We start from the raw sequence: 22,353 nt of genomic DNA on the forward strand, positions 1-22,353 counted from the left end.
GTAAAACGTTGCGCGGCAAGGTTTTTGTGCGTAAGTATGCTTCGTACATGAGGCCCCTAGACTGTATGAATCCTTGTTATGAGTGAAATAATTTATTAAGAAAGTTTGGCAGTTCTAGGTCACGGTTTTAAGCAGCTTTTGCATCAATAAATAAACAACCTATTATAAACAATTAGATCTTAGCGAACCTGTATTTAGTTAACCACAAATGGTCCAGGAGGAGTAATGGATTCCTCTGGCCATCATATTATCATATCCCTCCTCACTATACAGATGATTTCAGAGCACACAGTCATCTTAACTAGTAGTCACATCTTAACTAGTAGTGTAGTCACATCTTAGCTAGTAGCATAGTTACATCTTAGCTAGTAGCGTAGTTACATCTTAACTAGTAGCGTAGTCACATATTAACTAGTAGCATAGTTACATCTTAACTAGTAGTGTAGTCACATCTTAGCTAGTAGTCACATTGGCGCTAGTAGTCACAGTGACGCTGACACATATTTTGGACTGAAAGGGAAATTTTCTAGAGGAGAGTGTGGCAACTGATGGTCCTTTACCAATCCAAGATGTTTTGTACACTAGCTTGGAAAAATCTGACACTGAGTTTAAGGTATCGCAACTAAAACAAGAGTTCAATTGATAAATGCCCCCATGGCTGGAGGTGCAGATGTCCGTTAGGATTTTTTAAGTGCTTGTCATTATTGATAACACCCCTGTTCATTTCCTTCCAAAGTAAGTTACAAGTTGGTTGATGAAAACTGCTGTGAGGGTTTCATTTGCGATGGAAGTAGTTCGACTTCATATCTCAGTAGGATCTATGTCTATGTTCCTATTTGGACTTGTACGGCATGATACAGGATTCAGGATGCAACATCAGTTTGTTTCTGATGCCTTTGTGCAATACAAATCTCCTGCAGTGTTTCCGTTTCTCTGTGGGGTTGGGAGCGGATCACAGGATACAGTGGTACTGAGGTGTGAAGGTGTAGGAAGACCTCAGCACTAACAGTTCACCATTGCTAAGGCTTTAACAAACCCAAGGCCTTGAGCATTCAGTCATTCTATCCCCATTTTACTTTCCTTGGCATTATTTCTAACTGGTTAACCACACAGTGCAGGTTGGGAGTTCACTAACCCGTAGAACCCCCAATGGCTGCCTTTGTTCTGCTTGGAGCTTCACACATGAGCACTTTTCAGTGCAAACGTACTGTACTGAACTCCTCCTGATTCTCTTTCACCAAATACTGACTCTGAACTCACTGTTTCTTTTTCACTTTTTTCTCTTTTCTCTCCTTGATGCTCCCTTTGTCTCATCGCCTTGTGCTTTCACCTCTTTTGTTTCACATTTTCTCAACATTCCCCTGTCCTACTCTATCATTTTCTTTTTGACTTTTCTTTTTTCCTAACTCATCTACATCCTCCTCCTCTTTGTTGTGTTGTTTTTATGTACCTTTCCGTTTTCCTGGGATCATCCTTCCGTCTCCTCTAGTCTCCAGAGGGGAAAGGCAGTGAGTCTCAACCCATTCCAGTCACCAACCAAGAGCTGCTGGGCTCCCACCTCACTGCAGATAGGCTGGGCGGGTCTGTCCAGGTACTAAGAGGAAGGGTTAGCTCTGCTGGCTTCCTGTCTGTCTGCCTATCTGTCTCTGTCTGCCTGCATGACCCTCTTTGTGTCTGGAACCAGGCTGACTGTGAGATAGTGTCCTCGCATACTAAATTATTCATACAGATGGGTTACTTCAACAGAAATCCAGGATTATGTATGTTTTATTTTTATGCAGTACCTTTACCCAAATATTTCCTTACACTACTGTGCAGACTTTCAAATCTTTTAAAGTGGTCTTGGGAAATAGTTGAATCATTTAATCATCAAACAACACCAAACTGAAGATATGGAGCTAGTGTTGCTTTTTCTGCACAAAACGGAAAGCTCATTAAAGAAATCTTGGTTTTCTATTGAACCTCAGTATCTGGAGTCAAATGTTTCGCTGTGAAACAGAATTGGTGATGCACCAATCAGAGATCTGTGGCCAATTTCTGATATCTAGTGTTTGTAATGTAACCTGGCAGTACTGGTTTCTCTGTACAAACTACCAGTATTTAAAATGTGATTTTAGCCTTTGTAGCCTGGTTATTAAATGTTTACGTTGTGTGAGAAACCAGCTGTTGTATAACAGGTTCTTAATAATATTTTTAAACAAAGACAAAAATGATTAGAGTTGACATTGACATAAGCTGTCTTAAGTATTTAGTTTAATCTTTTAGTTTAGTGGTTAGTGTAGTTAGCATTACTAACTGTTACCATCGATCTCTGGGTATATGTGTAAGAATGTAGATCTTCAACCAACGTTTCTAATGTCCAGAAGACTGCTAACATTGCCAAATCTAGGGATGCAGCGTATAGCATAGCGGCAGAGCCTGCGACCCATATACGGAGGCTTCAGTCCACGACGCAGCTGTCCCAGGTCCTAGTCCGAACCCTGGTGACCTGTGCTGCACGTCTTCCCCCTCTTTTTACCCCATTTCCTGTTTGCCTACTTAAAAAAATAAAGGCCACTAGTGCCACAAAAAAATCATTCCTTTTAAAACATTTTTAAATCTAATTCCATAACAGCATTACTTGCTGTAATATGTTCAGCCTTCCTCTTATCGACTTTCTCACAGCAGAAAGCAGCTACTTTAAAGTAGCAGCCTAAATGAATAAACAAAATCTTTGTAGAAAATATTTTCCTTTTTAAATAGCTTCTTCCACTTCTTGAGCTTCCCCTGACTTTGTTGTTTAACACTTTACTGATATTGAATATAGCTGAGTTAGCTGAGTAGCTAATAGCTAACCTTTAATACTCCAGATCCACAACAATGAGTGTTGTTATTGGCACACCCTGGCAACTTTTAGGTATGTTGCATTGACTGTTAGGAAAATCAATGAAAAAAAGAGAAGATCATATTTCTGTCTGACTAACCAACCACTGGTCAGGGCTGGTTGTCCGATTTCAGTCACTGGACGGTTTAACTGCATCTCTACCTGGAAGCTTTTATCTCTGACTGGGATGCCTGCATCATCATGAATCTCTTCTTTGTGCTTCTTGGTTCATGCAATGTTCATCTTTAAGGCTTCTCAGTTTTAATTAAGCAGTTTAACAGCAGTTGTCCTGATTCGGGAATTCTCCTTTAAACTCCTGATCTTACGACATGTCTGGAACTCTGGGAGGCAATAACGAAGCTCTCCAAGTTCAGCTGTTCATTTTGTGTCTACTTGATGCTTCTGTCCTAATATGGTGGAACTAAAGGTCTTCATCTCCAACTGTTGTCATGGGAACAGGACTGATGAATGGACATCTCTTCTTGAATAGTTTTCTTCTCAATTTAAAATGACTCTTGCTTACATACAGCACCTGTGGAGGACAAGTCCTGCCATAATTATAAATAAATTCAGAAATAAATACATAGCTTAGTAAATTAATTGCTCGCCCAATAAATAGTAAGGAGATAAATAATATTATATGGCAAATATTAGCTTAGTATTTGCCATATTAAATAGGCTTTATTTTTGGAGAAATACACTGCTCAAAAAAATAAAGGGAACACTTAAACAACACAATATAACTCCAAGTAAATCAAACTTCTGTGAAATCAAACTGTCCACTTAGGAAGCAACACTGATTGACAATCAATTCCACATGCTTTTGTGCAAATGGAATAGACAACAGGGGGAAATCTTTGGCGATTAGCAAGACACACTCAATAAAGGAGTGGTTCTGCAGGTGGGGACCACAGACCACTTCTCAGTACCTATGCTTTCTGGCTGATGTTTTGGTCACTTTTGAATGTTGGTGGTGCTTTCACACTCGTGGTAGCATGAGACGGACTCTACAACCCACACAAGTGGCTCAGGTAGTGCAGCTCATTCAGGATGGCATATAATGGTGTGGGGTGGCATTTCTTTGGAGGGTCGCACGGCCCTCCATGTGCTCGCCAGAGGCCTGACTGCCATTAGGTACCGAGATGAGATCCTCAGACCCCTTGTGAGACCATATGCTGGTGCTGTTGGCCCTGGGTACCTCCTAATGCAGGACAGTGCTAGACCTCATGTGGCTGGAGTGTGTCAGCAGTTCCTGCAAGATGAAGACATTGAAGCTATGGACTGGCCCGCCCGTTCCCCAGACCTGAATCTGACTGAGCACATCTGGGATATCATGTCTCGCTCCATCCACCAACGTCACGTTGCACCACAGACTGTCCAGGAGTTGGTGGATGCTTTAGTCCAGATCTGGGAGGAGATCCCTCAGGAGACCGTCCGCCGTCTCATCAGGAGCATGCCCAGGCGTTGTAGGGAGGTTATACAGGCACGTGGAGGCCACACACAATACTGAGCTTCATTTTGACTTGTTTAAAGGACATAACATCAAAGTTGCATCACCCTGTTGTGTGTTTTTCCACTTTAATTTTGTGTGTGACTCCAAATCCAGGCCTCCATTGGTTAATAAATTTGATTTCCATTGATGATGGAACCAAAGCATCACGGAACCAAAATGGGGTCTGGAGTTAAACTCAGCGGATCAGAATAGAGCGCTTTGTGTGGAATTTGTATGTGACATTTTCTAAACGATAAACACATCTGTGGCATGTGATGTACATACAATATGTACTCCCTCTCCTCAGGTTCGTCACCACTGACCACCAACCACTGGCTCCACAAGTAAAAACATAAAAAATTAAAAGCTTCAGTAACCTTTTTGGATAAATGTGCACATCCCTAAACTAAAATTTGTTTAAACACCTTCACATCCTTCTATTATTGTATAATTCAACATTTCGATACCTTTTACAGTTTTTCTATAATTTTGATTAAAATTTTATTCCAATTTTTTCAGATTTTCTGTTTTAGAATGTAATCCAATGACGGAATTCTTCTGTTGCTAGAATGTACACTCTAGGTTTTTGAATAACCTGAGAAAGAACGAACAAACTCTCCTCACTTGCTCAATTTTCGCTCTGCCTATACAAATTATACATCAAAACGTAGGATGCTCTTTCGCGATTAAGAAAATGTCACCCTCATGCCCCAAAGCAATGCCCCAAAACAACGCAAAGTCAACACACCCTGCATGGGAAACCTATAGGAATTTAAAAAAAAATAAGAGCAAAAAATCATTAAACTCACATGTTTTTGAATCGCCGCCTCTGGTAAACCGTTCGAGGTAGAGACATGAGCCTTATGTAGATTTACCTTCAGACCTTGTTGGCGCTCACAGTGAAGGAATTATTTTGATACGTTTTATCGTTTTGTCATAAATCTGTCTTTTCCAAAATTGCTTGAAATTGAAAACTTTCAAAATTATCCACTTTTCTACACTGTCACATCTCCTACACGGATTTATGTAGACACATGAAAATCTCCCGGATTGTTCACTGATCCCTGCTGATACCTACGGTCCAAAAAGTGTTTGGATACTTTTTTTTGTTTCCTTGTGAAGTAGGTTGGTTTGAGAGTGGAAAATTTGCCTTCACTCCGGTTAAAAATGGTTAAAATGATCCACTTTTTCACAGAGTCACACCTCTCAGACAGATTTTTGTAGAAACTCAAAAAGCTTCACGATTGTTCAGCAAGGCCTGCTGATTCATACGGTGCATGAATCAAATCGATAGCCCTTATAGTTTTCGAGTTATTAGACGTTGTTCGAGATTATGTTCAGGCAGTTTTGTCTTTTTCTCCATTTTTCCCTTTCTTTTCACCTAGTGTTGTGCCTTTAATATTATATTTTCAAGAAAAAAGTGTTAATATTCTCTTTACCCTGTGAGAAAAACGGTCCAAGAATGATGTCGATAGCCCTTATGGTTTTCGAGTTATGGGCGGTAGTTCGGGAGCATGCGCCGCCATGATGAGACGATAGTGAGGTGCTGCGTTAGAAATGCTGCAGGTGTCAAGTTACACTGACACTCTTTGCTGATTCACTCCTCAGTGTTCTATTTATATCTCTGTGTTTCTATTACGTATAGGCTTCGCCCTTTAAGGCTGTCGTTAGTGGGTTTATCCCTTCACGCGCAGCGCAGCACTGAAAACTTTAGTCCACGCCCACCTGCTGTTTGGGCCCCACCCTGATCCGTATAAATTACGGTGAGACCGGGCAAACGGCTCCCATTTTTTCTTCAGCGACAGCTTAATAACACTGATACTATACAAGAACGATGGCTAGCGTCTGCACTATCCGCCTTTGCCCTGCTTGTCATACTGGCTACATTATGAACTACGACCTGCATGTCATCTGCGAGGGCTGCCTCGGTCCCGATCACGCTAACCTGGCCCTGACCCCGCAGTCCACCTGCCCTTACTGGAGGCGTATTCCTCCGGATGAGAACCAATGGCGGCTAGCAATTTTCTCCCCGCTAGAAGGGGAATTCCACGTAGTGGACCATCTTCGATGCTGAGCGGGAATCTGACGATTCTGCCCCCGAGACAGCGACTGGTGGTATGTACGCTCCCTTCCTCCTGATGGAGGACGCGGAGGCAGGTGCTACACCAGTCCAAGCTCAGGACCTCCCGATGTCAGCAACCACCAAACCTCTGGCGATGCTGCCGGACATCATAGCCAAGGTAGCTAATGCTATGCTAAAGGTGTCTTTGTTCCCGCGCCTTTAGCCCAGCCTCCTACTGATGACCTGGCGTGAACATTCGCCTCAGCTCATCCGACCCGCCGAGATCCGGTTTGGCCTGTTTCCCTGCGGTAACTGCTTACCTGTCAGGAGCGGTGGCCGAGCCGCTTCAGCCTGAGGCACTGGTCTCCACCTTCACACGCATCACGATGGTGGAGTCCCTGACGGATCAGGGGTTTCCCCCAGTTCCCGCGTTGGAGCCCAGTCTCTCGCCACTTTTTGGGGTTAGGTTGGCCCGGCACATCGGATGACGGCTTGTGGCCCCTTCCTCCAGCGATCAGATCACGGCCTGGATGACAGATCAATCCCACCAGTGTGCCGCTCAGGTTGCTGCAGCAACGATCAACACTGCCTTCCTGGCCTACTCCATTTCTAAGAAGGCTCAGGAGATGGAGTTGCCACTGGACGATGTGGAGGAATTCTGCAACTTTGCGGACACCATCCTTAACCTGTGTGCGGCGTTTGCTGTGTGCTCCTCCCGCATTGCTGCCTGGCAGACCTTGCTACAGCGACAGATGTGGCTTCAGCTCTCCTCCTCCATTCCCGAGGATTTTAAGAGGGAGTTACTGGAGGGACCAGTCAGTCCGGATGGGCTATTAGGTCCTCATTTCCAGTCTGTGCTGGGGCAGATGCAGACCTATCAAGAGGAGCTTGAACGGGTCAGGAGACATCCGGCATCCGTTCCTCCCATACCACCGGCCGCTGGCGGGATTGCCGTGATCAGCGGTATCAGCAGAGGCGTTCCACAGCTGCTGTTGCGGCTCCCTGAGTCCCTCCCTTTTGAAATAAAACACAGAATTTTCTCTAAGAGCAAGTTTCCGGTAAATTCTGGCTCAGCCAGATCGTACAATCCCGCTGTGTTTTCTTCACACGCATCCTCCACACCAAATGAGACGGATCCTTTTAAACGGCCGTTTAAGAGGCTCCACGATCTCACAGTTTCAAAGCCACCCTTTTCTGTTCTTCCATCTGAACATGACTCCACAAGAGCATCCTATGCTGCTCCGGTAGAGCCGCGCTTGCTGCTTTCTCCCTCCTGTCCTCCCCAGCTGTGAGCGGGTGAGATCACAGAGGATGCACAACAGCAGCTCCCTACGAAGCAGCACATCAGTGATGCCCCCGGTCAACACCAAGCTGCGAGCCTGGGTGAATATCCCCCTGGTGAGACTGGTTTACAGCCCTTTCGATCAGAGCCCCCCATTGGTTACCTCCGATCAGTATCCAAATCGGGTAATGGCGGTAGGTGCTGTAGCCTGGCTCGTATTCATGAGGACCACGGCACGACAGATAAATGCGCGGCCGCTCTCAAAGCACTACTCAGAGTGGCAACGCGTATGTTGCCTGGACAGGTGGATGGACAGACTGCTCAACAGAGGTTACACGCTACAGTTCCTGTCATACCCCCCACCGTTCAGAGGGATTTTGGAGACAGTCCTGTCCTCCCCGTAGCAGAGCTCCATTCTCCGTGTCAGAACTGCAGGAACTCCTGATAAAAAATTTATTTTCCAGGGTTACTCACGGAGAGGAAAATATGGGGTTTTCCCAAGAAAACAGGAGGAATGAGACCGATTCTCGATCTGTCCCTGTTCAACAAATCGGTCATGGAGAGACGTTTCCACATGCTGACAGTCAGACAGGTGATGGAGAACGTTCGGCAGAACGACTGGTTCACCTCCATAGATCTGAAGGACGCTTATTTTCACATCCCCATCATCCCGAAACACCGCAGATATATGCATTTGGCTTATCAGGGGATCTCATATCGGTACAACCGCCTGCCGTTCAGTTACTTTCTCGCTCCATACACGTTCTCCAAATGTGTGGAGACGGCGTTGTAGCTGCTGTGCTCGGCAGGGATGAGAATCCTCTTTTATCTGGATGACCTGCTTTTGCTAACTTGGTCCAGAGAGGAAGCGGCGGTGCAGACAAAGGCGCTGGCCGCACATCTGACAGTCCTGGGGTTTTCCATAAACTGGCAAAAAAGCTCTGTTTTCCCATCCCGGATGATCGTTTATCTGGGGGTCGAGTTAAACTCAGCCACAATGAGAGCCCAGCTCTCACAGCCGAGAGCAGACGTGCTGTCAGCGCTTCTCCTCCGTGTCAAACCTCACAGCGTAGTGACAGCTCTGTCACTTATGCGATTTCTGGGAATGATATCAGCGGCTCACGTGGTTGTTTCGCTGGGTCTGCTTCATATGAGACGTCTTCAGAGATGGTTCATCTGCCTGCACATAGATAATGTGCGTCATAAGAGGCGGATGATCTCAGTCCTTCCTTCAGTGGGACCCAACCTGGCCCACTGGGGAAATTCCCCGCATCCTGTCAGAGGGAATTCCCCTCAGCAGACCGACGTCACACGTCTCAGTGTTCACAGACGCAACCCTGTCCGGATGGGGAGGAACGTGTCAGTCTCAGGTGGTGGAAGCACAGTGGCCAGACCACATATCTCTCCACATAAACGTGCTGAAGCTTCTCACAGTGTGAAAGGTGACACAGCATTTTGCTCCTCTGCTGTGGAATCAGCATGTTCTGATCCACACAGACAACAGAATGGCAGCAGCCTACATAAAGCAGCCCAGCTGCTAAACATTACCAGGTGGCTGCTGTGCTGGGCGCGCACGAACCTGCTCTCCATCAGAGCTGTGTACATCCCCGGCATCCTTAACAGAGAAGCGGACATCATGTCCAGAGCTGCTCCTCGTCACGGGGACTGGAGTCTCCAACCCGAGCTGATTGCTCAGATCTGGAGCAGATTTGGGAAAGCAGCAGTGGATCTTTTCGCCACACAGGAGAACGCACAATGCCAGCTGTGGTTCTCACTGAGCCCATGGGAGGATCCCCCATTAGGAGTGGACGCCTTTGCTCAAAGCCCGTGGCCAAAAAGGCTCCTTCACGCTTTTCCTCCAGTTCCGCTGATCCCGCGGCTCCTGGATCGAGTCAGAGAGGAACACCTCTCAGTGATTCTCGTAGCCCCTGAATGCAAAGGTGCGCCATGGTTCCCGAACCTGCAGCAGCTGGTGTCAGGCCACCCGTGGCAGCTGCCGTGGAGAAAGGATGCACTCCTCCAGGCGGGAGGATCGATCAGGAGCGTCCCAGAGTTAGGTCAGCATCTCTGGGTCTGGCTGCTGAACGGGAGTGCTTTGAAAGGCTGGGTCTCCCGCACGAGCCGCCTCTACCACAGCATCATATACATCAAAGTGGGCAGCTTTTCAGCGCTGGTGAGTAGAGAAAGACGTGGAGCCCTTTTCATGTCCATTAGGCTGCGTGCTGTCATTCCTCCAGCAGCTGATGAACAGAAAGTTAGCTTTCAGCACCATTAAAACTTATGCTCCAGCTATTTCTTCCTGTCATGAGGGTTTTGGTGACAGAATGGTCTTTAACCACCCACTGATGAAGCGTTTTCTGCGGGGTGTACGTAGAGACAGACCCGTGTCACACCCTCTACTCCCTCAGTGGGATTTAGCGCTCGTCCTGCACACACTTGTTAAAGCCCCATTTGAACTCTTAGATCAGGCTCCACTTAAATTTCTGTCTTTTAAAACAGCCCTGCTGTTAGCTCTGACATCTGCAAAGAGAGTGAGCAATTTAACTGCACTCTCTGTCGCTCCTTCATGTCTCAGAATACGAGCTGACGGCAGCTCAACTGTGCTGCGTCCTAACCCTGCTTTTACACCTAAAACATCACGAGTTCGTTCAAATCGAGAGTGATAACTCTGGATGGCTTTTATCCTCCTCCTCATAACTCTGAAAAGGAGGCCACCTCTCATCTCCTCTGTCCCGTGCGCGCGCTTTCGTGTTGCGTAGCGCGCACGGCTGCACTGCGCTGCTCCCAGCGTCTGTTCGTGCATTACAGAGAAAACTCTGTAGGACGTCCCCTGTCTGTCCAGCGCCTCTCACATTGGCTGTGTGAGGCTATTTCACAGGCTTATACTTCCTCTGGATTGGATCCTCCATAGAATCTCAGAGCTCATTCAATCAGGGAGATTTCATCCTCCATGGCTCTGCATGGAGGAATGACAGTGGAGGACACAGCAGCCTCATGGTCATCTCCTTGCTCATTTATTTTACCTGCGAGATGTGTCAGATTTCTCCATGACTCATTCTGTTTTCAGGGTTCTGACAGAATGATTATTATTTCGTTGCATTTTATTATTGGGTCACCCTTTCCTGCATGCAGACGCAGGGTGCCATAATATTTATTATCAGCCACAGTTTGTGACTTCTGCTATTATTGTCACTGCGGCTGTAATTTATTAAGCCTCCGTGTGAACAGAGGTTATTCTCCTCTGTTGTGTTGCCTGTGGCCCACGAGGTTGTTATGCTGCATCATTACGCATGATCCAGTTGCTGATCTGTCTCCACATTCCATCCTGGAGATTTTTTGACCTGCTCTGCTCATCGTTACACTGTTACAGTTCGTAACCTTCGTTTTCCTATTTACAGCAGCAGGTCTGTTATCTCAGCCTTTCCCTGAGCAGAGATATTCTTCTCTGTTCATTGTGATGCGCAAGACGCTTGGAGTGCGTAATTACGGATTCAGAAGGCTGAGTCTGGTTTCATTTTATGCAAGCAGATGCTTCAGTTGTGGTCTGGATGGACCCAGTGAGGCATAGACTACATCCTGCTTCGCCTTTAACCCACTAGCGATAGCCTTAAAGGGCGAAGCCTATACGAAACAGAATGTTGGTTACGTACTGTAACCCCAGATTCTGAGTATAGGCGCAGCCCTTTAAGCTCCGGGCCTCATTGGTTCCTGAATGGCTGAAGAAAAAAGCTATTTGGGAGTCGTTTGCCTGGTCTCACCGTAATGTATACGGATCGGGGTGGGGCCCACACAGCAGGTGGGCGTGGACTAAAGTTTTCAGGGCTGCCCTGCGCACGAAGGGATAAACCCACTAGTGATAGCCTTAAAGGGCTGCGCCTATACTCAGAATCTGGGGTTACAGTACGTAACCAAAGATCTTCCACTGTATATGTCTCTATGTGACTCTGTCTTTCTTTCTGCCTCTCCCACTCAGACACACACACAAACACATCCATCCAACAGCTAGACAACAGTGATTAAATTTAAAAGGCAATTTCATAGACTTTCGCATATAGACTGTTAGCACATCAGAACCTGGAACAAATCTACATCAGAACCGGACTCCAATTCCATCAGAGCCAGGAGGAAATCTCCATCAGAACCAGTTAGGGACCCTCCACCAGAACCAGGTCCAAACTCTATCAGAGCCAAGGAGAAACATCCATCAGAACCAGGTACAGACTTCCACCAGAACCAGGTACAGACTTCCACCAGAACCAGGTACAGACTTCCACCAGAACCAGGTACAGACTTCCACCAGAACCAGATACAGATCTTCAGCAGAACCAGGTCCAAACTCCATCAGAACCTGGCAAAAAGCTCCATTAGAACCAGAAAAAACAAATCTGTTTAAGAAAATTCTATCACAACCAGATACAATCCTCTATCAGATCCAGGTCCAAACTCCACCAGAACCTGGCAAAAATCTCCATAAGATCCTTGAACTAATCTACACCAGAATCAGGAACAAACCCCCATCAGAACTAGGTCCAATTTCTATCAGAACCAAAATGAAACCACTACTCTGTGACTTATGATAAGACCATCTTCATAGGTCCCAGGGGAGAATCAAAACAGTGGACATTTAATGTCAGCTACTTAAACAGCTTCTACTGCTCTTCCAACACCTGAACAAGAGTGAATAATTTTAAGGGGCAATTTCATAGACTTCTGAATATAGGCTGTAGTAAGCGTTAGCATTTTAGCTAATTTTAGCTTATACATTGCTTTTTGCATAGTAGATGGGGTAAATTAATATCAGCCTTCATGCTAGTGATAGCCAATATGCTAATGTTAGCATTTTAGCTTCTCTTTCTCCTCTCTTCTCTCTTAGCTGAAGAACACTTTTGTCTTTTTCGGGCAATTGTTTGTTTTTGTGTTTCTTCAGCGTATTTGTTGTTAGTTCATTGTTTTTCTGAATTTTCTGCAATCTTTTATATATTTTAGCACTGACTTCATCTTCTTAGGCTATATTTTTGCTTGAGTCTATGCTTTTTCTGCTCATCTATGGGCAGCTCTTTCCTACTTTTTTAATGTTTTTGTCAGTCCTTGCATTTCAACAACTATTTCAACAAGTAGTTTTGAGGTAACTTCACCTTGTTACGCTGTTTTATTGCTAATACTCTTTCTGCTTAAACAGATCAGATGACAGTTTTTCTTTGCTGTTTCTGCTATTTCTACTAATTTATCAGATTTCAGCTGATATTCTGCTGTCAACCTTAGCCACTTTCTGCCAACTTTCAACAGGAGTTTTGCATTTCTGTTTTCTTCTAATTCATAAAATTTCAGCAATTATCTGTGGTTATTTTCAGCTTGTTTCTGCCAGCTTTCAGCTAAATAAATTCAGCTTACAGCATTCACACTGCATTTTTGCAGGAAATGCAAATTTGTCTAGTTTTAAATGTGTTCAGACAAAATGTATTTTCTAGAGACACTCAGCATATTGCTTTGTTACCACCTAAAACAGGAAGTATGGGACATGTTCTGATCCAGATTTTCAAACAATTCTGTCCTGCAGGTGATGAGCTCAACCAATGGTGAGCTGAATACAGATGACCCTACAGCAGGACATTCTAATGCACCAATCACAGCCAATGCAGAGGTTGAAGTCCCTGATGACGTAAAGTAAGAACAGACCCATCTACACACACAGTTCAGGATGTACCTACTTTCATCCTTTGTGGCAATCATCATGTTAGGTTAGATTTTTCTTGCTTAGGTTTTCATAAATTGCTTATGTTGCTATATTTACAAATAAATCAATCATGTTTTTGTTTCTTTGAACAACAGTGGAAAGATATACCTACCGAACAATGGAAACTATAATTGGCTGGTTTCCTTTTATTTCTTGTTTAGGCTATCTATGTAATCAACAAAACATCATTATACCCAAAAAACATCCATCCATCCAATGGATTTTGATGATTGTGGCTTATAGTATATACACTCAACACTTGGTTGGGGATCGTTTTGAATATATTACTGCATCAGTGCAGCATGACATGGAGGCCTGTGGTTATGCTGAGGTGTTTAGGAAGTCCAAATTGCTTTAATAGAGGCAATTCGGCTTGTCTGCATTGTTGAGTTTGGTGTCTCTCATCGTCCTCCTGACAATACCCCATAGTTTCTCCACGTGGTTTAGGGTTGCTGGTGATGCCATGGTATAAGTGTTGGTACTTTTGGCAGTGGGGGCAGGTGCCAAATCCTTCTCGAAAATGAAATCCTGATATTCGCTGATTGATACAATCCTGACTTGTGAGGGAATATATTTAACTGAGGGGGGACCCCAGGAATTAAAAATTAATCAATTTTGATCTAAAAACTGTCTAGTTTTCCAGGTAGCTGTTAACGACTTAAGTTTACCTCAGAGATGTCCCATAAGTTTTAGATGTTTCACTGGTCCAGCCTACCTAGATCAAATGAATAGTTCAAATGATGGCAATTTTAGATATGGGATTCCTTGCGTCAGGCCATTCCAGGTGTTAGGCCCGATTTTAACTCAGTCGTCGGTGTAGGATCCTGATGGGGAATAACATTCTTCCTTTCGTGCTTTTCTTCTCCTTTGACGCTTGTTGTGACTATGAATCTGAGAATATTATTGAATGTTTAATATTAATATTTTATCAAATAATATTTTGGTCTGTTAAGGGTTATCCTGTGAATACCAGCCCAGTAAGGCAATGGTATTAGGACAAAATAGAAAGGTGTGAGACGAGCTCTGACATTATTGAACAGCAAAACTCTGCACACATGGAATGAATTCACACAATTTCTTAAACTACAAGAATATATTAACAAAAATAAGTCAACTCAAAGTCAAACATATTTCAATCAACAAACTCTTTACTATGCTAAAACAATCCAACTAAACTACCAAGCAGAATTAAAGAATAGGGAAGACTAATGGGCTATGTACAATATAAACAAGTTGATTAAAGATGGTTGAAAATCATGACCAAAAGAGTGATGCAACATTACCATGCAATGTTATTTATGTTTGAGAACCAAGGATTATCTTGAAGAATCTGGAAGTGAAGTTCAGTTAGTCTTGGAACCAACTTAGGCAATAATCAGCAAACGTTTAGACAACCATTCACAATGCAAAATCAGATAAAATATTATTTTAATAAAATAATGTTTTAAAGAATGATCTGCTGAATAAAAACCAACCTTCTGGATGACTAATTCTCAACGGAGTCTCATTAGCTGCCTTTATTTATTAAAATATTATTTAAAGAGATATTATTAAGGGAATATTTTGGAAAATGGGGCTTAATGGTGTTTACTTAGTTATTAGATTTAGTAAAATAATGTTTAGGGACTATTATTTACTAGCTTGAAAACTAACAACCTTTCTGTTAAATATTCCCTAGCAGGCAAGCATGTGTTCTTAACTTGTTAGCAGTTGAAGCTAACAAAGGAAACTGATAGCTTAGCACCAGAATCAAACACACACCTTTAAAATACCATTAATGAAAGGGTTAAAATGCATGAGTGTGGATGGCGCGTTATGGTTATGGCCGATCTTCTGTTTAAAATCACCCTTTAAATAAAGTTTGTCTTAACTTTAAAAACACACAAACACAAAGCTGAGCACGTGTGCTGCAGATAGCCTGCTAGCACCAAGATAGCAGAGTTCAACACAAACAAAACCAAACTTCATAAAATGAAAAACGTTAAGATCATTTCATCCTAAATAACTCTCTATTACTCTGCCCGAACACCTAACCTCGTATGAACCATGCTGAGGAGTCGTCCAGGCGACGACGAAGTTTGAAGAAAGCGGTGATGCGGCTGTCATCCTTTCACACCAGGAAAAAACGCTCCACTCGGCTTTGTAGAGACAGGGTCTCTACTGGGGACTTCTCTAGAACACTGTTTGCTTCTGCAGGCCTCAGAGAGAAAGTCAAGCCAGGCTTATACCTTAATTACCCCTTTTTATGAATGAATACCGGGTACACAAACAGTAATTAATCCGTACTTAACTCAGTGCATATGATCGATGATTGTATGACACCCTTGGATCCAGTTGAAGAGTTATGTCAGTTTGCCAGCAAAGAGACATTAGCACGCTGTGCCTCCCCTATCCCGGTCCCGCAAGGGAGCATTGGAAAGGTGGGGATTTTATATGGGCAGTGGCATCATGGGAAGTCCGCTGCTACACCCCTTTCCCCTTCTGAAGTTGTGCTGGAAGTCGGTTAAATGCAATTTATTTTGAAAGTTCCAGAAAAGTTTGTACCGAAGTTTTCATGTTGAAATCCATGGCTGTGGTCCCAACACGCTTGACAACTTTTGTCCCTTTTTCCTGTTGGTCCATCAATTTTTGTCCTTTCTTGTCCATTTCCACTTCTGTGGCAAAGAGGGCCAAGGCCAGGAATGTGAGCGTTTATTCCAGTATGCTGCTGCAACTTCTCCTTTTCTAGGGTCTACTTTCTGCTGCTCTAGAATGACTGTTATTGTTGTTCCGACGGAGTATACACCTCTAAATGGGACTACAACCATTTGCACTGCCAGTTGTACCTTCTGGGTGGAGCCAGGCCAGTGGGTGTGTCTATCCAATGAGCCACGGTTCTTGGAATCTGTAGCAACCTATTGCGATGCCAGGTTTCAGAGGTTACGATGAACTCTCCTACCTTCTGTTTGGGTCTGGCCCCATGGCTGCCCCGGGCGTCTAAACCGGTGGTGAAGTAGTACAGCCTTGTACACCAAGCACCCCTTTCCTTGGGAGTGTCGGGCAAGTCTTCCAGGGGGAGGTCTGGATTTGCAACAACTTCTAATATTAACTGTCCCCAGGTTGTCAACTCCCAGGGCCCAAACCATCCACTTGGCTGCGCCTGTTCTTCTTCATTATCGGGAGGTTGTTCCAGTGCAGTGCCGACACCTTCGTGACCCTGGTCTCTATACACTCAAAACACCAGGGGATGCTGTGTGGTGGTTAAAGGTGGGCGGCTTACCTGGCCAGAGGCTGGATGATATGGCCAGGACTCCCTGATTGATGCCGTCAGCAGATCTGTTGGTCCCCCATCCAGGCCATCATTCAGGTGACCCCATCCTTGGTTGATGGTTGAGCTATTAATACCACAATGTCTTTTTCCTGGGTGGCCTGTCTATATGGTGCAGGCCTCCCTTCATTAGGATGCGGTTTAAAGGATCTGAGTGGATCATAAAATCGCTTTACTTGCCACCCTTCAGCTTGAACTACCTGCATCAGCCTTCCGGATCTTGTCTGGGCTCCACAAGAGTTACAGTACTTAAGAAATGAACCGTCCCACAGGAAGGTACACTCTCTTGGCCTTTCCTCACGCACATCCCACTGGGTCACAAAGACCACTCTGGGGAGAGTGGTTATTCGGCACCCCCAACAAATAAAGATGTCCGTTACCTTGGCGGGCTTGTATGGCAGTTGGTCTTACACGTCGCCACCGGTGTTGTGATGTAGTGGTTTCCCTCATCCTGGCCCTTCCCAGCGGACCTTGAGCTGACTTGGGGCCTTGCAGGTTGCGCAACGGTTCTTGACCTCTCACCACCACAACATTTCATCTTCCGTTGACAGGATTCTTTTTATAGCTAACTCCAATTTTTTCAAGGCTCTTCCTGCCCAAAGCCCTGAAGTTGTTCTTCGAATGGCAACCACCCCATATACAGTGGCCAGTCTGATATAGGGTGGCATGGTGCTTGGCCATCTCTCCAGTTTCTGGCTATCCTTAGCTGAGAATTGGCTTGAGCTGTTCAACTCCTTGGATCCCTCTTTTCTGTAACAACACTGTGTTACGATCTAATACATGCTTCACAATGTCAGTGGTGTCATACTTGGGTTTCACTGATGGTCTCACACACACTCGTTGTCGCTCACGGAATGGCACCTTAGGCGTTGGCTTTCCTGTTTTCTCATTGGAGCTCGACCCCACTTCTTGTGCAGAGAATGGTCGTTGGGTGAGTTCTGCTGCAGGGAAGGGTCTACTGACTCGATGTCTGTCATTCTGCAGCTTTGGTGCTCCAATCACGAGAATTTGCATTTTTGCTATCCAGTTTTTCGTCATACCTATGGTGCGTTCCACCTTTCCGTTTGCTTGGGGAGTGTATGCTGGAGAGTAAATTCTCATTACCCCAAATCTCTGGCACCATTAATCAACCTGTGTGTTGCGAAAATGAGTCCCATTGTCTGTTCGCAGTTCCTTAGGCACCCCAAGGGAACTACTTGCTCCAGCATGACAACGACACTGCTGCCGTTGGCTCTCCTTGCTGCTCTTACAATTACATACCCTGACATTGAGTCTACTAGCACCAGGAGGTATTTCTCACCTTTCTTCCCTGTTATCCCCATGGGGCCCGCATCATCCATGCATACTGAGCCCTAGGGGATGGTGCTCTTGATGGTCAGACTTTCCCGTCCTTGTGGCGTTCTGTCCCACTTCTCGATCCCGACAAAGATGACTTTTCTCTGTTGAACATAGCGATCCACCTCATCGTTTCCAGGCCAGTGAGCCCCTTCTCAGGTATGAGCCTTCTGGTGCTCCACTTCATGCTCCAGGCTCATGCTCAACTCGGCGATCTTCTTCCACAGATTGTGATGGCCCACTAACTTTCCTTTGGCACTTTCAAATCCATTCTTTTCCCAAATGGATAAGTCTTCGTTCAAGGATTGTGCACAGTAGTGGTTGTCTGTAATTATCTTTGCTCTTTTAATTCTTCTCCTCATCAACTCCAACATTCCCTCCAGCACTGCTGTCACTTCTCCCGCCTGAGCACTACCGGGAGTTTTACCTTTCTGGCGGCACCTCTCTTGACCGTGCTGTTTGAGAATAAACCCCCAGTAGGCCATCTGATCTAGTCCTTTCTTCGAGCCATCGGTGTATAGGACCCACTCTTGCGGCTTTTCTTTCGGAGACGGCTCTATCGGTGTTTTCTTGCTGGCTGGTTGTGCTGGGCCAATCTCAAGGTTGGGGTCCAGCAGGATGTCTTCCCATCTTCCCCACCTTGTATTGGTTGCTTTTGTGCTTTCCACCATTCCTTTTCTGAGATACTTCTGGACTTGGCTCTGAGTGATGACTTTAATCTGCCGTCCTTGTGCTTGGTCTTTTAAGGTGCTCCAGTATCTAGCAAGCACTGCTAACTCTTTTTGTTCTTAGGGGAATTTCTTCTCTTCAGATGATAAAGTGTAACTCCACAAAGTTACTAACCCCCCATTTTCATTGCTCACTTTCAACATGGAGTCCACATCTTCACAGCTGATCTCGGCCATCAACTTTTCAGTCAAGCTCCTCAGTTCCAACCTCACGGCTTCTTGGATTGCCCTTTTGAGCTTATCCAGGTCGTTCTGGTTCGATGCAGTCCATGTCCAGTTTTTCTTTGTCATTTTTTCTTCTCCTTCTCACTTCTTCAGACAGGCATATAATGGCTTAGCATATCTTTGATAATTAGGGACATGATCTCTCACATAGTTGCAAAGTCCCAAAGTCTTTTGTAGATTATTTTCGGATTTAGGTGGCTGAATTTGTGCCAGCTTCTCTCGATACCCTTCTGAGAGTCCCAAATCTGTTGTTACTTGGAATCCTAGGTAGTTCACCTGAAACTGTCCAAGCTGGCATTTCTTGAGATTCAGCTTCAGACCTGCTGCTGTGATATTCTCCACCACTGTTTGCAGTCTTTCTAGGTGCTCCTCTTTGGTGTCATCTGCAATGAACACATCATCTATGTACGCTGTAGCACCTAGGTCACCCAAAACTTTCATCACAGCTGACTGGAACACATTAGGAGAGTTCTTGTACCCCTGAGGTAACCTTTGGCACACATAACTCTTGCCTTTGTGTGTAAATGCTGTCTTGCCTTGTGATTGCTTTGCGAGTCTATGGGAGAAAAATCCATTTGCTAGGTCAATGCAGGATTTATATTTCTTGACTCTTAATGTCTTCAATGATCCTTGGGGATTGATTAGGCTGGCTCGGTTTGTTATGGTTCTTCGATTGAGGGCCTTGAAGTTGATTCCTGGCCTCCAACCTCCTCCTGCTGACTCTGGTTTCTTTACTGCTTGAATGGGACTGTTAGTGATGGGATTTAGCTCTTCTCTGATGACTCCTAGAGCCCTCAATTCTTTTACAATTTTATCCATTTCTTCAACGGCACCTGGGTTCAGGGGGTACTGTCGAACAGGTGGATGCACTCCCCCTTCTATGAGGTGCACATACTTTGGTCCCAGGTCTCCACAGTCGTTCTTGAACTGGATCACATTTGCTGAGGTGATGATCTTCCGTGACCTCTCTTTCCTAGAACTCGCTTTCTTTTAGCTTCTGTTCAGTTACTTCTGGCATATTTACTGCTTTGTGCCACTCTTGATCCCAGGTTCCACTCTGAGTCGATCCTACTTTTACTAACCTTGACCTTAGCTGGCTCAGCCTTTGAGATAGAGAGCGACGCTCTCCCCATGGTTTCTTGAGTTCTTTCAAGTCTGTGACAGTGATTCCTTGCCAAATTCCATATGGCATCTCTTCTACGGTCCCGTTGGCAAATTGGACCGTAAGGTATCCTGTCTTCTTTAGGCCTCTGCGAGTCATGAATACCTCAGCCCCGGTGTTCACTAGATAGGGTTCTCCTTCTACCTTCGTGTAGATTTCATCCCCCCCTCCAGTAGGCATTTTCCAGGGTGACTCACGGTGATCTGTGGGACTCGAAGAGGGCCTTCTTTTCCTCAGAGGGCAGTTTGTCGTACTCTTCTCTAGGGAGAAATGTGCGTTTCTTTTGTGGGCCTTGCGATGCTGGTGGTCCGTAAAATCATCTTTGCGGTTCTTCTCTTCTCTGAAGCGGTGGTCTGTTAGGGGGGTTGGCTGGAGCTTTCACACTGGCCTTAGTTGGTGGTTTGGCCCCTTATCCTGTCTCTTTCTTTCTTCTTTCCTCATAAAACTGCTGCTCCAGATCATAAGAAATCACTGCTTGGTCCATCTGTGGAACTGTCGTACCCTGCATCGGCATTTTGGCTAAAGCGATTCCTCCTCTCCTCCCTTTGGTTACTTCTCGGAGGGCCTTCACATACCTAGCAGGTGAGATTGTTTGCTTAAGCACATGCCACACCGGTGCAAGGCGCTGACCTCCATCCATACGCAGTCTTGCTCTTCTGATCTGGGAGTCTTCATCATCCATGTCTTCAAACACTAACCTCTCATAATGACTCTGAGCTGTTCCCTGTTTGTCTAAGGGATGGGCTGTTACATGGATCAGCCACAACGTTTTAGCTTTATCACTTTCAGTAGCATTGGTAATCATCGGCCACACATCTTTGATGTAATCTTCACTACTTTCTTCTGGTCTTTTCTCTCTAACTAAGGTCTTGATCTTTTTGTACTCACGAAAAACATCAGCTTCAGGGCTGGTTGCCGTGGGTTGATCAGACATTTTTCCTATTGGCTTGCTTGTGGAACGCGGTGCTGATGGCAGTGGAGGTTCTTTCTCTTCTTCCTTGGCTGACAGCTCATCAACCTGTTGCTCAATCTCTTGTGCATACTTGTATGCTGCTTTCTTTAATCTCCTTAACATCACATCATGCACAACTCCTGCATAAGCGGTTCTGAACTTGCTGGTCAGGGGCTGATAAGTTGCTAGGGTGTGGTAGGATGACATCACGAGGATGGTGGCCCATTCCCCAACTGTTGCTTTTACCCTGAGTTCGACTCTGTCCTCCAGGCTGTGAGCCCATACAGCCGGGATGTGGTAGTCTTTCTGTCCACCTTCTGGTATGTACGCTCGACGCCCATCATTTGCTTGAACCAGCCCCCTGTCAGGTCTCTGGCCATTCTTTCTGAGACCCGGTAGATCTCAAACACCTCCACTGCTCTCTTTTCTGCATTTCTCTGTCCTACTTTGAGTGGCTCGTGAGGGGTTGCCGGCTGCACTGGGATTGAAAACAGGCTTTCACTGTCATCACTCTGCCCCAGAGGTCTCATGTTCTGATGGTTTTTCTTCTTCCGAGCCACTGATTTCACTATCTTCTCTTTCTGGGTTCAAGGGCTCCATTTTGAATGGACTCAGGAGCTCCTCTTTGGCTGGACTTCGTTTTATCTTCTTTGCTTTTAAATCTTTTGTTGGAACTCGCTCTGTTTTATCTAGATCTTCCAGGCTGCAATCAGTTAGGCTACGTTCCACAGCCTGCATGGAGGTTGAAGGGGCAGCTCTGTCTTTCTTTGTTGATTTTGGTCTTTTTCCAGGCGGGAAGCTTGGTTGGTCTCACTCTTGTGCAAGTAGCGTTTTTCATCAGGGTGTGGTTTGATTTCGTTCCCCTTTTGGATTCTTGCTATCTCTAAGTGAGGGGGATCTTTCGGCTTCTTCTCATCCATCCTTTCTACTAACGGCAACTCTCTTTTCCTCCGACTCTCATGTTGGCTAAGGGACGTAACGATGACTATTTCGGTCAGTGAGGCATCTGTCAGCAGATTCTTGACTACATGGTGTGCTGTTGCGACGGCCACTTTTTCTGCCGACTCCCATGGCAAGTCGTGTGATCTCAGTCCGTCTAGGCATATTGTTACCCTTCTCAGGCTGTGGTTGATGGCAGTGTTTAGTCCTTCTTCCAGGGCTACCCACATCTTCTCTCTGTAATCTTTCAAGTCTTCTCCCTTGTGGTAAGC

General features: G+C 45.3%; 1 protein-coding gene across 5 annotated transcripts in view; it reads left to right on the plus strand.

Annotated features, from left to right (window-relative positions):
- LOC124869941 (casein kinase I-like) overlaps window positions 1-22,353 on the plus strand; it is a 45,602-nt gene that overhangs the window by 20,557 nt on the left and 2,692 nt on the right. For 3 of the 5 annotated variants that reach the window (XM_047368202.1, XM_047368204.1, XM_047368203.1), the window contains exons 10-11: window positions 1,490-1,591; window positions 13,257-13,363. In XM_047368202.1, coding sequence (XP_047224158.1) covers window positions 1,490-1,591; window positions 13,257-13,363 — 209 coding nt within the window. The remainder of the gene's footprint in view (window positions 1-1,489; window positions 1,592-13,256; window positions 13,364-22,353) is intronic. The other 2 variants (XM_047368205.1, XM_047368206.1) reach the window with 1 other exon arrangement.

Source organism: Girardinichthys multiradiatus, chromosome 6, assembly GCF_021462225.1.
Source record: "Girardinichthys multiradiatus isolate DD_20200921_A chromosome 6, DD_fGirMul_XY1, whole genome shotgun sequence".
Taxonomy (NCBI): domain Eukaryota; kingdom Metazoa; phylum Chordata; class Actinopteri; order Cyprinodontiformes; family Goodeidae; genus Girardinichthys; species Girardinichthys multiradiatus.